The sequence below is a fragment of the Triticum urartu genome, chromosome 7, assembly GCF_003073215.2.
Source record: "Triticum urartu cultivar G1812 chromosome 7, Tu2.1, whole genome shotgun sequence".
NCBI classification, from domain to species: domain Eukaryota; kingdom Viridiplantae; phylum Streptophyta; class Magnoliopsida; order Poales; family Poaceae; genus Triticum; species Triticum urartu.
Window position 1 is genome coordinate 11,164,754 of NC_053028.1, and position 19,411 is coordinate 11,184,164.

General features: G+C 47.1%; 1 protein-coding gene and 1 long non-coding RNA gene across 3 annotated transcripts; both read right to left on the minus strand.

The window, feature by feature from the left end:
• Positions 1-14,676: 14,676 nt before the first annotated feature.
• Positions 14,677-16,888, minus strand: LOC125523293. Of its 2 annotated transcripts, none has more exons than XR_007290161.1 (3): positions 16,576-16,888; positions 15,091-15,541; positions 14,677-15,011 (listed from the first exon to the last, which is right to left on the minus strand). It is a non-coding gene; the product is annotated as an uncharacterized LOC125523293 (long non-coding RNA). The 2 variants fall into 2 exon arrangements; XR_007290160.1 differs by lacking the exon at positions 16,576-16,888 and adding an exon at positions 15,965-16,120.
• Positions 16,889-17,116: 228 nt separating this feature from the next.
• Positions 17,117-18,526, minus strand: LOC125518099 (aspartic proteinase nepenthesin-1-like). Its single transcript, XM_048683037.1, has one exon. The coding sequence runs from the start codon at positions 18,524-18,526 to the stop codon at positions 17,117-17,119; it is 1,410 nt and encodes a 469-aa protein (XP_048538994.1).
• Positions 18,527-19,411: the final 885 nt, after the last annotated feature.

The window sequence follows — 19,411 nt, forward strand, 5'->3', positions numbered from 1 at the left end:
TGAAGGAACATACAGAACATCTCTAAGTAGAAGCTTGAATCCATCAGCTAACTCCAAGGAGATGTCGCCGACAACTTCAACTTCCTCTTGAATTCCATTGGCTACTTCAATGCCTCTTTCTCTTCTTAGCGTAGTCTGGGTCGAATGGAATCCCTGTAAACAGTTTGCAACATGAACAGTTGCCCCTTAGTCAATCCACCAAGTAGATTTTGAAAAATGTGTGCACAAGGATTCATTAACTAAGAAAACAATGTCGTTACCTTGCTTTGCCATTAAGGACTTCAGCCAAACATGGCAGTCTTTCTTGTAATGCCCGGTCTGCTTACAGTGGAGACAAGTGTCTTTGTCCACTGGGAAAGGCTGTTGCTGACGCTGATGCTGATAGGGAGCTTTTCCTTGTGGCTTTGAAGGAGAACTTTTTCTTTTTGATTGTAGTTCTTTTTCTTGTGATCCTTCACATAGTTCAGTGTACCACCATGTGAGGCTTTTAGTCTGTCCTCTTCTTGGACGTACATCGCTATTATCTTTTCAATGTCCCATGTTCCAGGTGACATATTGTAGTTCACAACAAAAGTTTCAAACTCCTTTGGCAGTGAAGCCATGACCAGGTGGACCAGGAGCTTTGGTTTGATCTCCATATCCTCATCCATGAGCTTTAGCTTTGCTGCCATATTGCTCATCCTGAGGATGTGCTCTCTTATTCCACCACCTGTGTAGTGTTCTGTCACTAGTTGTTTTAACATCTGGGTGGCATATATCTTTGAAGAGTCAGTGAACTGGCTCTTTATCTTTATAAGCAACTCCCCTGCGGAAGTGCACTCTGCAATGGAGCCCACAATGGTGCTCTCAATTGTATTCTTTATAAAGGCCATGCATTTTTTGTTTACATTGACCCACTTTTGGTTTTCTATGATGTAGGACATCTCCAAAGGAGCATAATCCCTCCTCTTTTTAGTCCACACAGCATCGTCATTAGTGGTCTCTCTTACTGGCTCTGTAGGTCTGACCGGTTGTGGTTCATCCAGAACCCAGTCCAGATCAGCACAAACAAATGCCAGTTCAACTTTCTTCCTCCACTCAGTGTGATTGTCACCTCTGAGTGTCGGAATATCTTTTAGGCAACTCATCAAGTGAAAGCCTTCTGAAATCACAATTTAAGTGACATCAATATAACAATCATATGCATTAATCTAACGTTGGTCAAATTAAACATATAATTGTCTATACAATTAAATTTATATTACCGTTGGGTAAAAAATAGAAATAAATGCACCTTTAAATTTCAATAATAAAACATGATCATGTTATTAAACAACGTTGGTCATAAAAAATAACATAATCATATTCATTTTCATAATCACTTTAACATGCTCTTAAAAACTTAATTACTATATAAACTTTTATTTTCTGTGTAAAAGAGCATTAATTATTTATGCAGCGGAAAAACATGAATAAAAAATCATGAATATTTTAAGCTTTACAGAAACTTTTCTTTGACCGAATAAAAAATCATGAACTTTATTATTTTCTTTACAAAAATTCATGAACATTTTTTTCTGAAAATTTTCAATTTTAATTTTCAGAAAATTTTCTGTTTACTTTTCTATTTCCTAAACAGAATTTTCGCATAGAAAAACTATTTGAAATTTTTTCCAAAAAATCTGGACAAATAAACAAAAAACTGAAAGAACTTTAGTTGGCCCGCGGCCTGCTCGCACTCGCTCTGTGCGTAAGCGCGTTGCGCCTGGCCGAGAACGGCCCGGCCCAGCGCCCGCCAGCGGCTGCAGCCCAAGCGCAGCTAGCCGGCCTTGAGTTACTTTCGGCCCAGCGGCCCACTGTGGGGCTAGGGTTTCGGTCACAGCCGTACGATGCGATCCGACGGCCAGCCGCGGATCTCGCCTGAAAAAAACTCCACATCGCGCTGCTCGGGTCGAACCCTAGTCCATTCCGTCCCCACACGCGCCGCTGTGCGCCCGCCGCTCTCTTTGGCTCCTTCACCGGGAGCGACTGCGGCCACCGGCTGCGGGCAGTCCGGCCGCCGGCGACGGGGGTCGAAGACCACCGCACTGCGCGCGCCTACTCTCCCTTCCCCTTCCCTTCTTCTTTTTGTTCCTCTCCTGTCGGCGAAAAAGGGGCAGCGCCCTGGTCGGCTACTCCGGCTGCTGGCAACGGCGGCGAGGGCCACTGCTCCATGCCGCGCTGTGATCTCCTTTTCCCTTTTTCTCTGCTTCTCTGCCACCGCTTACAACAACAGAGAGAGAGAGAGAGATCTGGCGGGCTTCCGATGCGGCGCCGTGGCCATCCCCCTCGCCGGCTGCGCATCCCCCTTGCGGTGGGCGCGCCGCCGTCGAGCGGTTTGGCTGTGGTGCACTTTGCCCCTTCGCAGGGTGGTTCTTCGTCCCCGCACCTCGACTTCCCGATGCGTGTGGGGATCGAGTGGAACAGGCGCGGCCTTACGGCGGCGCTCTTTGCCGGCGAGGCCGGAGGCCAAACTCCGGTGAACTTTTGGGTTTTTTTTACTCTGCCCTTCTAGGGTTCTTTAGGGAGGGGGAAAACTTTTCTTTGATTGCTTTCTACCGAAAATCTAACCCGATCTGGCTGATACCATTGATAGAGTGCTTTGGATCGAGTCGGTTAGATCTTCCCGATACACCTACCTTCTGCTGGTGCAGACGAACTCGATCCAGCGCCGGCCATGGTGAAGTAGGGGCTGGTGATGGCAGAGAGATGGCGGCAGTGGTGGAGCTTCCCGTGAGCGCCGCACTAACCCTAGATCGGAAGGGATTGTCGGTGGGGTTTGTGGCAGCGATTAACCTCGTAAGTCATGCCTGGGCCCCCACCTCTGTTTATATAGCGTGGGTCATAGGGGCCCACCAACCATGGCTTGGTTGGGCGCCTCCGATCAGGGCGCGAGTCAGGGGCCCGTTCGACCCGTTGGGTTCGAACGGGAGAGAGATCAACCTAACATACAACAACCAACATTCTTAACTGATTGTCTCTCTCTAGCTTCAGCTGTGGCTTCTAGGAAGATAACCCATTCGGCTGCCCCTTGGAACATCAGAAAAGAATTGGCTTCCTTTGTTACATCTACTGCTCATCTTAACCCTCAAGTATTTCATATTTCCAGGAACCTGAATGGAGTTGCTCACAAACCTTGCTCAGCACATTTTTCAGTCTTTTCGTGGTCCTATTCTGGATTGTTCCCCTCACTCTCATGCTTCTGATGACTGTCCAGTGTCTGCCATTTTGGGTGATTTTAATTTTTCGGGTTTTCAGGTGCACAAAGTGTACTGTCTCTAGCAGCAGGATGGATTCTTGTCCAGGCAGCTCTTCTCTCCTTTCTACTTCTAGTTCAGGCCTGCATATCAACATCAGACAGTCATTTATTACTGAATTCTACGAAGAGCTTAGCTTGTTGGTGGACATCAGTCACGTTTGTGTTTGGCTTGGCTGATGCTGCTTATCTTGTATGCGTCTCAGTTCATGTGTATCACATCTGTTCTAGATGTAGTTCATATGGTTGACTTTTGGTCAACCTATCTTTGCTAGCTTTTAATAGCTCCTTTTCTTTGGCTGGTTCCCTTTTCCCTATCTCTATTCAAGCCATATGTACTCTCTCTTGTACTGTTGTTATGAGTTGTTAATGATATTGGGCACCTTTTGGAACCTTGTTCCGTTAAAAAAAAGAGGTTACAAAGGAGGTAATGTAGGGCTCTAGGCTCTCCTTAGACCTATGCACAAGCATGGTTCCAAGATCGATACATATTTGGAAAATAAAGGTTCCCTTATGCATCAAAATTTTCATGTGGTTTGTCCACAAGCCACAAGCGTGATCCTTACTAAACATAATCTGCTAAAGCGACGATGGGTAGGTAGAAATCACTTTGGTGAACCATCCATATAGTCGTTAACATTACTTCTCCAGCTAGCATTGATGTGTTGTATGGGACGTGGCTAACTAGGGTGCAACCTGATATTGCATCACGTATTCAGATTGGAATATGTGCATTACTATGGGCTATATGGAACTGCAGGAACAATATGATTTTTAACAAACAATACACTTTAAATTTCTTGCAGGTTATTTTGAGAGCTATGGCATGGATCCGTACGTGATTGTGACAAACTCCTATGGCCTCCAGGGAGCATTTGATTATTGGGTGCAAGAAATTTTGAGAGCTACGACATTTGATCATGGCCTCCAAGGACCCCTTCACCTCTCCACCCGGGTTAATGTTTTTTAGTTACTAGTAAGCGTGTACGTGCAACGCAAACTAATATTGCAATCATATATGAAAATCCACTTGTATATGTTAGAGTATTCAACGTGCACAGATGAATTAGTCATATGAAATCCTCAAGTACACATTAAGATTTACAAATCGATCTAACAGACACACACTGCTCCCACCAATTCTTTAAGTTCATCCTCTGTTTAATCATGCAAGTTTTTATGTGTGTGCAATAGTATAGATGATAAGTGATTCAGATAAAAAAAATACAAGGTTTTAATAAATCTTAAGTATTACCTTGTTGAAATTAGTAGAAGCTCCAAGGGAAGCTGACAAAGAATCCTGGTTTCTTTCATACATTCAGTAAGTTTGTTAATTCCACCCATTGTATTTTCAATGCACCAAATATTCCAATAATATGCATGTATCAATCAAAAACTCTAATTTGCAAGGCTGAAAAGCTAGACACGATGTATCCGCAAGACCATGAGAAGAGTAATGGTATACATGCGAATGAAATTGAAGATTACATTGACAAAGCATAAAATAAAGTAAGTTCTGCGCAAGAGAAACGCCATCCTAATTATAAAATGCTATTAGTGTGAAAGAACCGTGCAAAACGCCATCCTAAACTGGATCTGCTAGGAAAAAAGAGCCTGATCTGCAATGCTACATAGCTAACAAGATTGTGACTAATGCAAATAACTTGATAGAACCGTGCAAAACGCCATCCTAATTCTAAAATTTGTAGCACTGCTTTTCCTTCTATAGAAACTAAAATCAACTATGCCTATTTATTCAACCATGACAAACTTTCAGTCCTAAACAACATCATCCATGCTGAGTCTGAATCACCAACATTGAATGCAGAAATTGACAACACTACTCGAGTTCTCTTCCTCTCCTGAATTTGACAGTACCTGAACTAAGCAGGCCGCACGCACAGCCTGCCGGCAGCCCCAGGCACGCGCCTCACACATGCCGGCCAGCTGCGCGCGCCTCTGCCGGACAACACTAATGCACAACACGCCGACAGCATCACGAACGCAGCATGCCGGGCGGCTGCGGCGCCCCAACTCTGCCGGCCGCGGAGCGACCTAGCTGGCTCCTGCCCTGCACACCCTGGTTGGCCCCGCCATTGAGCGCCCTAGTTGTCGCCGCCGCACAGCACTGCGCTGCAACCACAATGTGAACGCCTAGGCTGCCACACGCCTCTTCTAGCCGGTCGTCGGCGCACTGGCTGCCGCGCGCGTGGCACTGCTCTGCGACCACAACGCGAACGCCCAGGCTGCCGCACGCATCCTATAGCCGCCCGTCCATGCACTGGCTGCCGTGTGCGCTAGATGTCACCGCCGATGCGCCGGGGAGGAGTCAATGCATTTGTGCCCTGCCTCGATCTGGTGCACTCTCCGCTCATCCTCTAACTCCCTCTTTGCCGCGTGCCATTGCCAGCGGTCTATCCGCGACAAGCAGTCGCATTCGAGAGAACCGACACGCCCTCTTGATCCTACATGCCGAACGAATCGAGTTGCGACGCCCTGCACAGAGCACAAGGACGTCATCTTCTCCGACACCATCCGTAAGCCGCCGTCGTCCATTCATCGTGCTCCTGCCGACAGCACGAACCTCCTCGTGGTTATCCCTGCCTCCTTTCCCCTCTCTCTTAGTCCTCATCCTCGACCTGTAGCCGCCGCCCCGCAAGCTCCGGCTCTGTTTGCCGCCATGGGCCATGGCCGACGAACTCGGTTATGTCAAGCCTCCCCTGCTCATTGTTGTAGCCCGACGTGTTCCTGGAGCTAGGTAGACACCGCCTAGCCGGCCAGCCGCTCCATGAGCTCGCTCGGTACTCGTATCGACGCCTCCTCCCCAATATCTGACAGAGCTATCAGGCGAGACCGCAGAGGAGCGGCAGACGGTGACCCGTGATACACAGCCGGCGGCTAGAGGTGTGTGGCGACGTCGTGTAGGAGGAGTGGCGGCGCTGCGAGGGAAAGCATGCGTCGGGTGGGGCGGCGGCGTCGTCGGGTTGGGCGGCGTTCGCGAGAAGTGTGAGCGACGGGCGCGTAGTACTTCCTTTTTCTAGGAGAAGGAGGTGGGGAGCAGGCCCGTAATTTTAGCCGTGAACATGACGGGGGACGCTGGATGGCAGAGTTTTCGTCCGCCCGTAAAAATGCTAAACACACTTTGGATGTGGGTTGGTGAAATATTGACTGTTAGATCAAGTTAAGTTATCTGATCGGGAGGCTGTAATTCCTCTGTGTTGTTATGTATAGGTTAGGTTGAGTACATTTAGTGATGAATATGTTTGCTTGTTTAATAGTATGGGTACATTTAGTGATGAATATGTTTGCTTGTTTAATAGTAGTATAGATTTATTGCATCTGTCTAACCTCCTTTCTTGCCTGCAGTGACATCGGTAGGTGGAACGGGTCACTTAGAGAGTTTGCTGTCAGAAAAAACCTAACAAAGAGGTCCTCGTGTTTAGCAAACGAAAAGTCCCTGGGGTGGGATTCAAACAACAGTTGTTGCAGCCACAGATCCTTCCAGATAAGTAGAGTACTACCATCTCCAACAACAACAGACGTGATCCCCCTGTAAACATCAAATAGCTGGAAGACATCTCGCCACCAGAAGAATCCACATGGTTCATTGGCGTGAGGCACCTTGTCAACATAGTAAGGGCCTCTTTGATTCGTGGGATTGCAAAAACACAGGAATAGAAAAAACGTATGATTAAAATGACATGCCCATTGAATTCCTATAGGATTTGAGTTTGTTTGATTGTATCACAGGAAAAATAAAGGATTTCTTCCAAGAGGTTGGAGTGGATGCTACAATTCCTATGAAATGTAGTTCAAATGAATCCATAGGAAAAAATCCTATGGGATTCAATCCTACGAATCAAACAATCAACGCAGGAAAAATTCCGAAGGATTCTTATCCTTCAAAAATCCTATGAAAATCCTTTGAATCAAAGAAGCCCTAAGTCGACCATATCAACTGAACCTAGGGGATGTCACTTTTGTTATAAAATTTATGTAATTGTTTGAGAAGTAGACTTTTATTCTGCAGATCTAAGTCCAAATTCCCAGGGCCCCTTTTGCTTTGGGTTTACACACCATATCCCAGGCTGCCAGAGAATTTTCTTTGACAACACAATACTCAGATTTTTTTTTCCTCCAGAGACAATGCCTACATAGCTTGTCTAGGTGCTCAACGATCTGAGGGTGGATCTTAATAAAAAAAATAGCATAGATAGCAAGTGAAGTGAAAACCGAGTTGACGAATGTGAGCTTTGACTCGTAGTCCAGCAATGATGTTGCAGCTGAGATCCTTCTTGCAACCGAGATACAATAGGCATCAGATCGGTGACTGGCTGCCTGGTTGTCCCCACGGGGAGACCCAGGTAGGTGAAGGGCATGTTCCCCACCCTGCAATCAAAGATACCTGCAAGTTCAAGTGCAGCAGAGGGTTGCATGTTGATGAGGATCAAGGTAGATTTTTCAAAGTTAATACTCAAACCCACGGAGGTAGCATAGTGCATCAAGATCCCTATCATACACCTCGCTTGCCCAGGGGAGGCGGGCATTACAACGAACATGTCATCTGCATATTGTATGATGAGGTAATCGTTTCAGGGGGACGGTGTTGGTAAGGCCAGCCGCCCATTAGCATGGGCATCATAGATCACCGCTTGTAGCAGATCAGCTGCAAGAACGAATATCAAGTGCTACAATGCCCCCCCCCCCCTAGCGCACGCCTCTTTTGTAGTACTGCCTATTTTGCCGAACATACAACCGGGGAGACTGTTAAGCAGTACTGCCTATTTTGCCGAACTGAACATGCGGGAGATCCAGCGCAGCCACCTCCAACATGGGGGCGTGTTCAATTGTGTCAAACGCTTTCGCGAAATCCAACTTGAGTGCAAAGGTCTCTCTTCTGGAAGCTTGACTTTGATGAATGTACTCAAACGCATAAGCCAAACAGTCTTGGATAGAGTGCTTTGTGAGGAAGCCGTACTAGTTGCGATGGATCCACTAGTAGAAAAAGGGTCTTTTGTCCCGGTTCTAGAATCGGGACTAAAGGGTCGTTACTAAAGGTCCCCCCTTTAGTCCCGGTTGATAACACTTTGGCGATCCAGCGCAGCCACCTCCAACATGGGGGCGTGTTCAATTGTGTCAAACGCTTTGGCGAAATCCAACTTGAGTGCAAAGGTCTCTCTTCTGGAAGCTTGACTTTGATGAATGTACTCAAACGCATAAGCCAAACAGTCTTGGATAGAGTGCTTTGTGAGGAAGCCGTACTAGTTGCGATGGATCCACTAGTAGAAAAAGGGCCTTTTGTCCCGGTTCTAGAGGGCCTTTTGTCCCGGTTCTGGAACCGGGACTAAAGGATCGTTACTAAAGGTCCCCCCTTTAGTCCCGGTTGATAACACCAACCGGTACTAAAGGTTTTTTTTTTAAAAATGATTTTTTTAATTTTTTTTGGAATATTTTCCCAATTTTTAAATTTCTGAATTATTTTAAACTCTAATCTCTAATCACTACTCAATTTAATCTCTAATCACCCCTTATCATTCCAAATCATCTAACTTCCCGGACGGTCACCCATCCTCCCACTCCTCCAACCTGAGGACGCTTAACTTCCGGGTTCTATTCTCCCTCGTTTTCCAAGTGTGCACTTGTTGTTTTTCTGACAATAGTAAGATGTCAATCCTATTAACCCTGAGGAGTTTAACTTGAGCATGAAGTCACAAATTTCACTATTTGAGTTTGAAACTATTGTCCTAAAAAACAATAATTATTTAGTAATACTAATATTTCTTGAATAAGTAGTTTGACCACAGTTTGACCACAGTTTTACCAGATTTGACCAAAATTCAAAAAAACTGAAATAATTATTTAGTAACACTAATATTCTTGAATAATTATTTAGCAACACTAATACTTCTTGAATAAGTAGTTTGACCAGATTTAACGAAAATAAAAAAAAACAGAAATTTGAGCATAACTTTTTTTCCTTTTGGAATTTGAGGATTCTACAAATTTGAAACAGGCCATAGGCCGTCAAGGATGCGGATTTTCGTGCTGAACATTTTGATATATTATACGTTTTTTTCTGACATCGTATGCAAAAGTTATAGCTGTTTTACATTTTCCCTACACTTTTTGCAAAACATTTCCAAATTTAAGTTTTTAAATTTTCCTAACTAGTAGATGTAGTAACATAACTACATCTCGAAGGATTTTAACTTTTGAAATTTTTATCATTTTCTTTTGCTTTTTAAAAACTGAAAAGGCGATAAGGGGGGGGGTAGGATTTGAAAATTGCACACGAACCGATACTAAAGGTTTCGTGGCACGAACCGGTACTAATGGCTCGTGCCACGAACCGGTACTAATGGGCATCGCACCCTTTAGTCCCGGTTCGTGGCACCAACCGAGACTAAAGGTCCCATTTGAACCGGGAGTAATGCCTGTACGGTGCCCTAGCCGCTCGAACCGGGACTAATGTTCACATTAGTCCCGGTTCGTAATGCAACCGGTACTAACGCTCTTTTTTGGCCGAACCAAAGCCCTGTTTTCTACTAGTGATCATCCGCAGAACAACTTTTTGTTGTCTGTTCGCCAAGATTTTGGTGATGATTTTCAGGCAGCAATTCACCAGCTTTTCTACTCCCTAGTGTAGGTACACCCTACTATCCAAACCGTTCACAGCATGTCCACTTGCGTCGAGATCTGAGCCATGGCCTGCTACAACAGTGCAATTTGCACACCCGAGAGCAGCCACAACTCTCCCTCTTCTAGCCCATCAAGTTGCAGCAGGACCTGATTGGAATTGTCAATAAGCATAGACAACCGAGTTTTCCTACTCCAATCTTTAAGAGTGTATCTCAGGTTTTTCAACTTTTTGCATATCATGGCCGCGGAATTTTTTGATTGACACAGCTTCTCCCAGGAAGATTGGACTGTTTGATGGTACCCCCCATGTTTGACCCAATAGTTTTCGAACCGGAAGATGTTTGATTTGATGACAGAGGACTATAGTGCACACTTGGGGCTGCCCTAGGCTTTACATTGGAACCACCTTCTTAGTATCAGTCAGCTGCGGCACACGAAACCCATCATATTTGTTCGATCTAGAACTACGACGCAGAGTTGTAGTGTCCACATGTGTCTTTTCAGATTGCACCAGCTTCTGAACCAGCCCCAGACCACTGTTAGTGTTAGTATGACATGGAGAAGGCTCAGACTGTGTTATGATGAAGCTCGGATTCAGATGATCCTGAACTGCACAGATTTCCTGCTGAGATTCAGTGCTCGTGGGGGTCAAACCAATTATAACAGTACCATGTTCATTCATGTTCCACAGAGTAGCGAACTGATCCCAGACAATTCTGTTGATAAAGATATATCTTGGGGCAGCTGAGGGAGATGATTGAAAGTGTCATTCCGAGGAACAAACCACTGAGAGTTATCCTGGCATATGCACATACAGACTTTTGCACACAATGCAGCGTAGTTAACAGGGAAGGTCCCCTCAAGCTCCTGTGGTGGAGCTTCAGCCCTAGGGACAAGGTGTCCATGAGTGATAAACCAAAGTAGGTCAAGGAAGTCAGTTGCTTCTCTGAACCTGAGTTCAGTGCCATCTCCACCAGCTCGACTGAAGATAAAACCCGGTGTAGCAACTCCCTCGATGAAGTTATCTGCACTTCTGCAGTCACGGACGGGGAGGAGAATATAATATTCTGTTTATATTGTTTGCGTATCCAAATCTGTTTGGGACGTGATCTTGGTTTCCACTTTTTTGCATGTGATGAACGGGCTATTTTTCTGGAGACCCTGGCAGCAGAATGAGACTTGGGCCTCCAGAAGAATCTAGTGGGCCCAACAGGTGAATAACCATACTGCTGACCCGTGTGGCTCAAATATTGACAGCGACAGCTGTTTATCGCATTAAGCGATGGTACAGATTAGTCCCGCGTCGAGCGCTACGGTTTGGGCCGGCCAACTAGCGAATATTTTCGAAAAATGAGAGTTAAAATCAGTGCGCATTGCTAACCGCTGCGCTAGGCTCGACTTGATGTACAATTGGCAAGGCATGACCAATTAGAAGGGAAATAGTCGGCTTTTACACATTTTCCTCCTTTTTTTCTTCATTTTTTTCTTTCTCGGTTTTCAACGCTTTTTTTCTTTTGTTTCTTGTTTTTTCATTTTTCTCATTTTGTTTCTTCGCTTTGTTTTTTCTTTCTTTTTTTTGGTTTTTTTCCTTCTTTTGGTTTTCTTTGTTTCTTTTGGTTCAGTTTAATATGATCGTTTTTTCAATGTCATAATGTCAATGTTGTTTTAGTACATCATTACACTTAACAACACCCTAAGATTCTGAAAATGTGATCATGCGCAACACTTGATCCAGTCCCAGAGGCAAGACTAGGAACATTTTATTTTACTGTTTATCATTTCACACGTGCATATGAGTTTTTCACTGAATCACATATTTCAGAATCATAGCAGTTATAACATAGAATATAAACACTTAATTATGAATATGAAAATATAATAATACAATATTATTGCCTCTAGGGCAAATTTCCAGCAGTCTCTCACTTGCTCTAAAGTCAATAATCTTGTTAGCACGTTTAAGTTTTACACCAATGGCAATCCGGTGTTAGTCCATGCTTTGTTTATGGTATAGACTTCGTCCTATCGAATATGACAATCTTCAAATTCGTTTGTATCATTTAAATTTCACTGCATCTGTCATGCTTTCACATGAATTCATAATTTATGTGAAACAAGATTCATATATATTAAATCGCTTGGCAGGACCTTTGATTCCTTAGATTGAGCCATAGAACTACTATTGAGAATAGTGTTTTATTTGCACAATCATCTAGAAACCATACTAAGTTCATTAATGAACCTTTGATTCATCATCCTGTATTCATCACGGGATCTGGACGAACTGGAGGGCGCCGAGGAGGTTCCCGACGTTAAGAAGGTGCGGCGGCCCGCGGTCGGCAAGCTCCAACACCGGTGCCGAGGGAGCACCGGCTCCGTCGCCGAGCTCGAGCACGCCGGTGCCCAAGGGGATGCAGACCTTGGGGTGCACCGGTGCCGAGGGGGATGCAGACCACGGCGGCGCTCCAGCCTAGTGGGATGCAGACCACGGCGGCGGCGGTCCCGGGCAAGGCAACGGCGGCGGCGGGCCTGGGCAAGGCAACGGCGGCGGCAGGCCTGGGCGAGGCAACGGCGGGGACGGGCCTTGGCGAGGCAACGGCAGCGGTGAGCCTGGGCGAGGCAATAACGAAGTCTGCGTGAAGATAAGATGAACCAGTTTTTTTCTTTTTTCTTCCAATGACAGGTGGATCCACATTGGGATGATAATGTTACCAGGCGTTGCCGTTACATGTGAGATGTTAAGCGGTGCCACATCAGCCTGACTGGCGGGTCCCTTCTGCCATAAACTCATTTATCTGAGCCCGATCCGCCGATCAGTGTTTTATGAAAAAAGATTACCGAAGACACGGTGTTTTCTAAAAAAAAATGTATTGTAATGGTTTTCACAAACCTTATCTTCAAAGAGGTGGTTTTGTGCAATTTACTCCAGTGGCCATGGTGTGCTGTGGACCTTGGAAGGTGGCGCGGCGGCGTCACATTGCATTTGCATGGCACCATGGGGTGACGTCCTGCTACTGCATGTGGTTGCCAGAATGGTGGATGGTGGTTGGGATTGCTTACTCGACGCGCGGTGCTCGACTGGGATGAAGTGGCTTGCCGGCTGGTGGCCAGCTTGTCGGAGTCTAATGTGACGTACGTGGTTGGCTTCCTCCGGGTGAAAACCTAGCCACGACCTCGGTTAGGGCCGGCTGGTGGCCAGCTTGTTGGAGTCTAATGTGACGTACGTATGTGGTTGGCTTCCTCCGGGCGAAAACCTAGCCACGACCTCGGTTAGGGCCGGCCGCGGTGGCGTCCACAGGCATCGTTTCCTCCCTTGAGGCATTGTCGTGGACTGTCAACCTCTCGTCGTCCCATCTTCCTGGACTCTCCGGGTGAAAACTTAGCTATAGCCTCGTCCGATGCGAATGACGCTGGCGTCTTCATCGATCCCTCCTTGGGGGGCGTTGCCTTTGGAGTCTTGACACGTCGTTACACCGGCTCAATTTTTCTTTGTTGCATTGGTTTGTCTCAATGGCGGTGGGGTTGGTGAAAGTAGGCGACGGCCTTGAGTTTTGCTCGTTGAATGCCAGGGTGGTGGCCTGGATGAAAGTGCGGCGGTGGCCCTATGAGGCAGGTTGTGGCTTTGCTCCGTGTTTTTTGGCATTCGAGCGCTTCTTGGGTGGCGTGGTCTGTCATGGTTGTTGGGTTTTTGCATGATTTTCCCTTTATCAATCATGTGGTTGGGTTTTTTGCTCAATTGTCCCTTAATCAATCGTGTGGTCAGGGTCTCTCCACGGTTGTCCCGTGTGGTAGGTTTGTGTGTCTGTATCAGCTTTTCGTCCGGTTATCTCAAAGTAACCGGGCAATTCTCTTCTTCTTAATGAAATGCAGGAATCCTCTGCCCTTCTTAAGGTGTTCTTAAAGAAAAAACAACAGTGAGCGTCGACTCTAGAGTGGCAAGAACATGCGCCCATGCAGCAGGCAGATACACACACGGATCAGAGTTTGCAAACCACAAATAGCCAAACTGATGGATCGAGAGCAAGAAGTAAAGAAATATTTACATGTTACGCGCCTCCGCCTATTCCATTCCAGCGTGCACGTTGCATATGAATCGGACCAATGGTATGATTTGTACGTGTGCTACTCAAGGCCCGAAGGAGTGGGGCAGAAAACAACCTTTTTGGAGCAGGGAAAAAATTGACTAACCACAAATAGTGACAAGTCAAATTCAACCGAACAGCAACAGCACCAACCCACAAAAAATAGCACGTATCTTGGAAAAAGAAAATGAAGGGCCAACAATTTGACAGACCCCAAATGAGAAATTGCGCGACTTACCTTTAGCTAAAGTGATACAATAGATAGATAGATAGATAGATGTAGGAAAATTCGTTTCTGAGCTCAAGCTCATCTGAACCTGATATCTTAGCCGCCCAGTCACATGTGGATTCGTGTCATAACTCGTATTCCATCTGGTATTCTCACTGTATGTGATATAGAAATGATGTGGGCCCTGGCTCATTTATTGCGGTAGGCGTCCTCACCGTCCAGCCGGAACGGCCAGTCCCCCGCGGCTCAGCTCTAATACTGAGCCATCATGTTCCATCTGCAACTCACAAACTGCCTGACACAACACTAGCCGTCGTTTTATATCCGCTGGCACTTTGGGTCCGACTTCAAACATTTCATGGAAATTTCAGGGAAATGCCGCGACTTCAACGTTCCACTAGCACTTTACGTCCAACAATACACATTCAAATCCAATGTCCACAGAACTCACACTTGAGTTTTAGAAATTCGCAGGCGCGAAAACCAAAAGTGACAAACTACACTAGGGAACACACGAGCAATAGGGTCAAAAGATAGAGCCGCCCTGCAACTATTCTGACTTCATCCCCTCAATCCATGATTTCGAGGCACATGAAACTTGGCAGGTCACCCTGATACTCTCTCATAGTCACGATCTCATATTCGAGACTTTTCCGTAGGTGATAAAAACAATATCTAGGCACACAAATGAGATCACATATTACTGTAACCTATGTTCATCACAAGATGCAGGTACAGCACATTGAACTCATGGATGTAGTGCACAATGTAAACACCGCTCTCCTCCCTGTCAACAAATCATTAGTCCAACACCAATATCTTCTATACTACCGTACATTCCAAAAATTGGCTTGGCATTCACTCACCTTGTACAAGGATCGCGATGGGCCACCAACGGATAGACAGAAGTCCATCCGTCCACGTCAACCAATCATCCACCGAATATGTCGTTGAAGCATTGTCAGAATCGACGCTGGGATCTCTTTGCAATGGCATTGTGTTTCGTTTCCATCTCGTCACAGGGGTGTGTCTCAGTCGGGTTCAACACCCTGAAGATCTTCTTCTCTGTGTCCAGGATGTACAAGGACCAGCAATCCATGCAGTACACCGGGAACATAAAACTGAAATTAAGTATTTGCAACATTACCACGTCGATGTGAGGGCATCCGGACTGAATGGCCATATGGGACATAATGGTAGATCTATGGGTTTGCCTTTTTTTAGCCACTCAATCTTGTACTGTATCTCATTAGCTTGAAGTCCATCTTACGGATTTAATCCCGGTCAACTTTTCCATCTCCACAGCTCTGTTCTGATCTGCAAAGATTGTCACCACAACTACTAAGCAATATGAAAATGCAAGCCAATCAGAACTAAAAATACTACTTAACAAAATATGTAGAGTGCACAACTTTTTTTTAGGAACATGTAGAGTGCACAGTCTTAGTAGGCTCCTATCATGAGGTGCACTACCCAGGAACAACCTGAATCACGGTGTCCTATCAGGAGGTGCACTAGCACTACCAAGGCGCAACCTGAATTAACCAGGAAGCACTATTTGTTTACACATCTCCTGAATCTTCAAATTTTAGTAGATCACCTACTTACATCATTCAGACTGCACTAGAACCACGGAACATGAGGCAGATACAATGGACCGTGCTAAATCAGCTATCGAATCGAACGATTTCGCAAGTCTAAAAAACATTTTGGGCATGTTCAGCTGAAACAAAACTATACCTTTTAGTCCACCCAGGCGCTTCCCAAAACCATGTTCCCTGTCGATTGCGCAGACCTCCTGGGCTGCAGTCCCCCAATCGTTGTGCGCAGCCGGAGCCACAAGTAGAAAACGCCGGCAAAGCCGGTGCTTCCTCCCGCGGCGGCGGCACTAGAGGCACCGCTTTTAGTAGATCACCTACTTACATCATTCAGACTGCACTAGAACCACGGAACATGAGGCAGATACAATGGACCGTGCTAAATCAGCTATCGAATCGAACGATTTCGCAAGTCTAAAAAACATTTTGGGCATGTTCAGCTGAAACAAAACTATGACCTTTTAGTCCACCCAGGCGCTTCCCAAAACCATGTTCCCTGTCGATTGCGCAGACCTCCTGGGCTGCAGTCCCCCAATCGTTGTGCGCAGCCGGAGCCACAAGTAGAAAACGCCGGCAAAGCCGGTGCTTCCTCCCGCGGCGGCGGCACTAGAGGCACCGCCGGAAAAGCTGGCCGCGTACTTATCCCTCAGTGGAAACCTTCAAGCCGCGCCAGAGTAAGCTTCCACGGCGGAGAGATGGTGAATCCATGGAAGCACGCAGATCTAGGACGACAGCCGGGCTAGAGAAACTCACCGGTCAACTAGATCCATGAGGAAATCCAGGCCATCGGCTTCCATCGCCGCTCCGCCGCAGGAAGTCGCAGCCGCCACAGATGCCATCGCCATGAGTCCCCTCACCACTTCCTTGATCTCACTACTCGGCAAACCCCCATACAACCTGGACTATCCACACCCAGACGTTCTGGGCCACGGCTCAGAATCATAGCCTCACGGACCGACGCCACCAAGTACGGAATTGGCCCACAAGCGCGCACTGTACTTGCCGTATTTAGTTTGTATCCTCATTTTCCCCTGCTCGACCTCTGACGCGTCTGACAGGATTGACACCATCTCAACGCACATACCAAAGGCTCAGATTTAGGGTGCAGCTGAGCTCGACGATAGATATATAGATAGAATAGATATCTTAAGCAAAGAAGAGACAGAGTACACATTATTAGCGACATAGGATAGGAGTATAATTGACCGCTTTCTCCCGCTGTGGCTACTGTAGAACACATGCAGAAGCCTAGAAGAGAGAATTTATTTATGCAAATTAAGCAGTAATAATATAGCTAATAAAGGAGCGCCCAGAGAAGAAGAGTGGTCATTATCATGAGCGGCACCTTCGCCGGCGCTGGGGCACCCGCTGCCGTCTCGAACGTCTCGAACGTCAGCGTGCCACCGCCATCACTGTGGATGTCGTAGGCCATGGTCCTGCCTGCCTGGAGCAGGCTGCCCAGGACCGAGCCCGGCCAGCCGTGGGGCGACGGCAGTATGGTGAGGCACGTGCTCCCGTGGCCCAAATCTTGGAAGTAGTTCTTCACGTTGAGCTCCATCGCCGCGTCAGCGCCGTCGAACACAAGTGCGATCGTTGGAACCTTGGCGTTCGCAAAGTGCTCCGTGAGGAAGCACAGGTCCCAGTCGCCTGAGGAGACGTTCACCGGAGCCACACCCTCGGACTGGATCCTGCTCACCAGCTCCTGCCTCAGCACCCTGTACGCGTCCTCGACGAGGAAGGTGAGGGCAAACCTGGTGCTGAGATACACCCCACCGGAACGCTGGACGTCAAAGGTCTCAGCCGAGATGGCGGCCAGGAGCTTGCCGTCGACCTGCACGCCGGTGAGATTAACGTAGTACCAGTAAGGGTTTTGGGCTTTTGTGGCCGCCAGCAGCGGCGTGCTGCTGCTGCTTCCCGTAGTCGTGGTCTGCACTGCCGTGGCATTGTCGGCGGCGCCTCCCCAGCTCCAGCTGACGAAGCTCTTGCCGGCGTCGTGCTCGGGGGGCGCGATGAAGTAGGCGAAGCTGGAGATGTTGAGCTGCGACACGAGGGAGAGGGGCCCCCTGCTGAAGCCGGCGTAGCCGGAGACGCCGCTGATCTCCGGCAACGTGATGTTGAGGTTGCAGCCAAACACCACGCCCGGGACGTCTGTACGCCCCGGTCCCGTGATGTTCCCGAAGCTGAACGTCTCGGTGGCGAGGAAGCCGGACATATGGCTCATTTTGTACCTGCAGAGGTCGTGTCCGGCGCAGTCGTGGTCTCTCATGCGCTGGCAAGTCTGGGTGGCGCAGCCGACCTCGGCGAAGGATTTGGAGCGTTCGGGCAGGAACGTGGGCGTCTGCGTCGGCGGCGAGAGGATGTGGCACGAGGGGCAGGGATCGCAGTGCGCCCAGACGAGGTCGCTGGTGATGTCCATCATGAGGGGGAGTGTCTGCGGCGAGGTCCCGACGGAGAGGTCGAGGATGAAGGGGCTGTAGCTGTCCGCCGCCGCGCTGCCCGTCTGCTGGCCGTCCTTGCGCTGGCCCTGCTGCGCCCTCAGTCCCATGTAATCCTTGACGGGCTTGTTGATTGTCGTACTCCTACGGAGCTCTTTGGTGATGAATTTGCCGGTCTTGGTAACCGGTCCGATGGCGGCCGACAAGACAGGCGCGGGAGCCAGAGGAAGAAGGAGAAGAAGAAGAAGAAGAAATGGAGTCGGAGCCATTGCTGCCCTCACTCCGACGACTCTGCACTGTATGTATTTACAGTTTTACACTGACTAGATACACCTATTTATAGTACGTAATATAGTGGCTAGCTAGCTAGTGGACATCGCCCGGGTATAAAAACCTCAGCGTTTGCTAGCTCATGCCGGTCGTTCTAAAAACCATCGTTGTTCATATCGTCGTTATGCAAGACTGATATATTAAGATATTGGGTGTAATTGGTATCTTCTTCGCATTAACATATCCTCCAAAGAATTGCAGGTTGGGAAGGCAATGGCAAGTGTTTTGTGTGAGACACAAGTGTACTCTCACTGAAGACTGGATCTTTGGAGTTTCAAAATTGACGCCTTGCTATGCTAGCTATGAGTAAACACAAACACATTTCCTACGTTACCCTGGACATAAAGGATAATAATTTGTCTTACAAAACACGTATATGGCAAAATTTAGATTTTAATCTCTGGTGCGGCGACACTGTACCCCAATATCAGATATCAGGTCCGAGGTTTAGCTTTGGGTCTCCTCCTCTCAATGGAAGCGGGCATTTTGTACAAACCACGAGATACACCAGTGATTTGGTCAATCTTAAACTCTGCGACCCGGCCGGATCTTGACTACACTCTTTATCATGGGAGTGTACACCAGATAATGAAGCGAGGTCATTGGGCAATGACAACATTGGTGACGCATGCTTGACAGCCAGCCAACATACTAGGTTTGACTGAAGTCAAACTTCATAAAGTTTGACCAACTTTATAGAAAAAATTACAAGCATTTGCCATACCAAATCTATATAATGTGTTAGTACATTTAATAATGAATCTAATAGTATTGATTTGTTATTGTATATATTAATATTTTTTTATAAACTTAGTCAAAGTTTA

Coding starts and splice junctions, on each gene's coding strand:
- LOC125518099 (XM_048683037.1), bottom strand. CDS start 18,526: ATGGCTCCGACTCCATTTCTTCTTCTTCTTCTTCTCCTTCTTCCTCTG.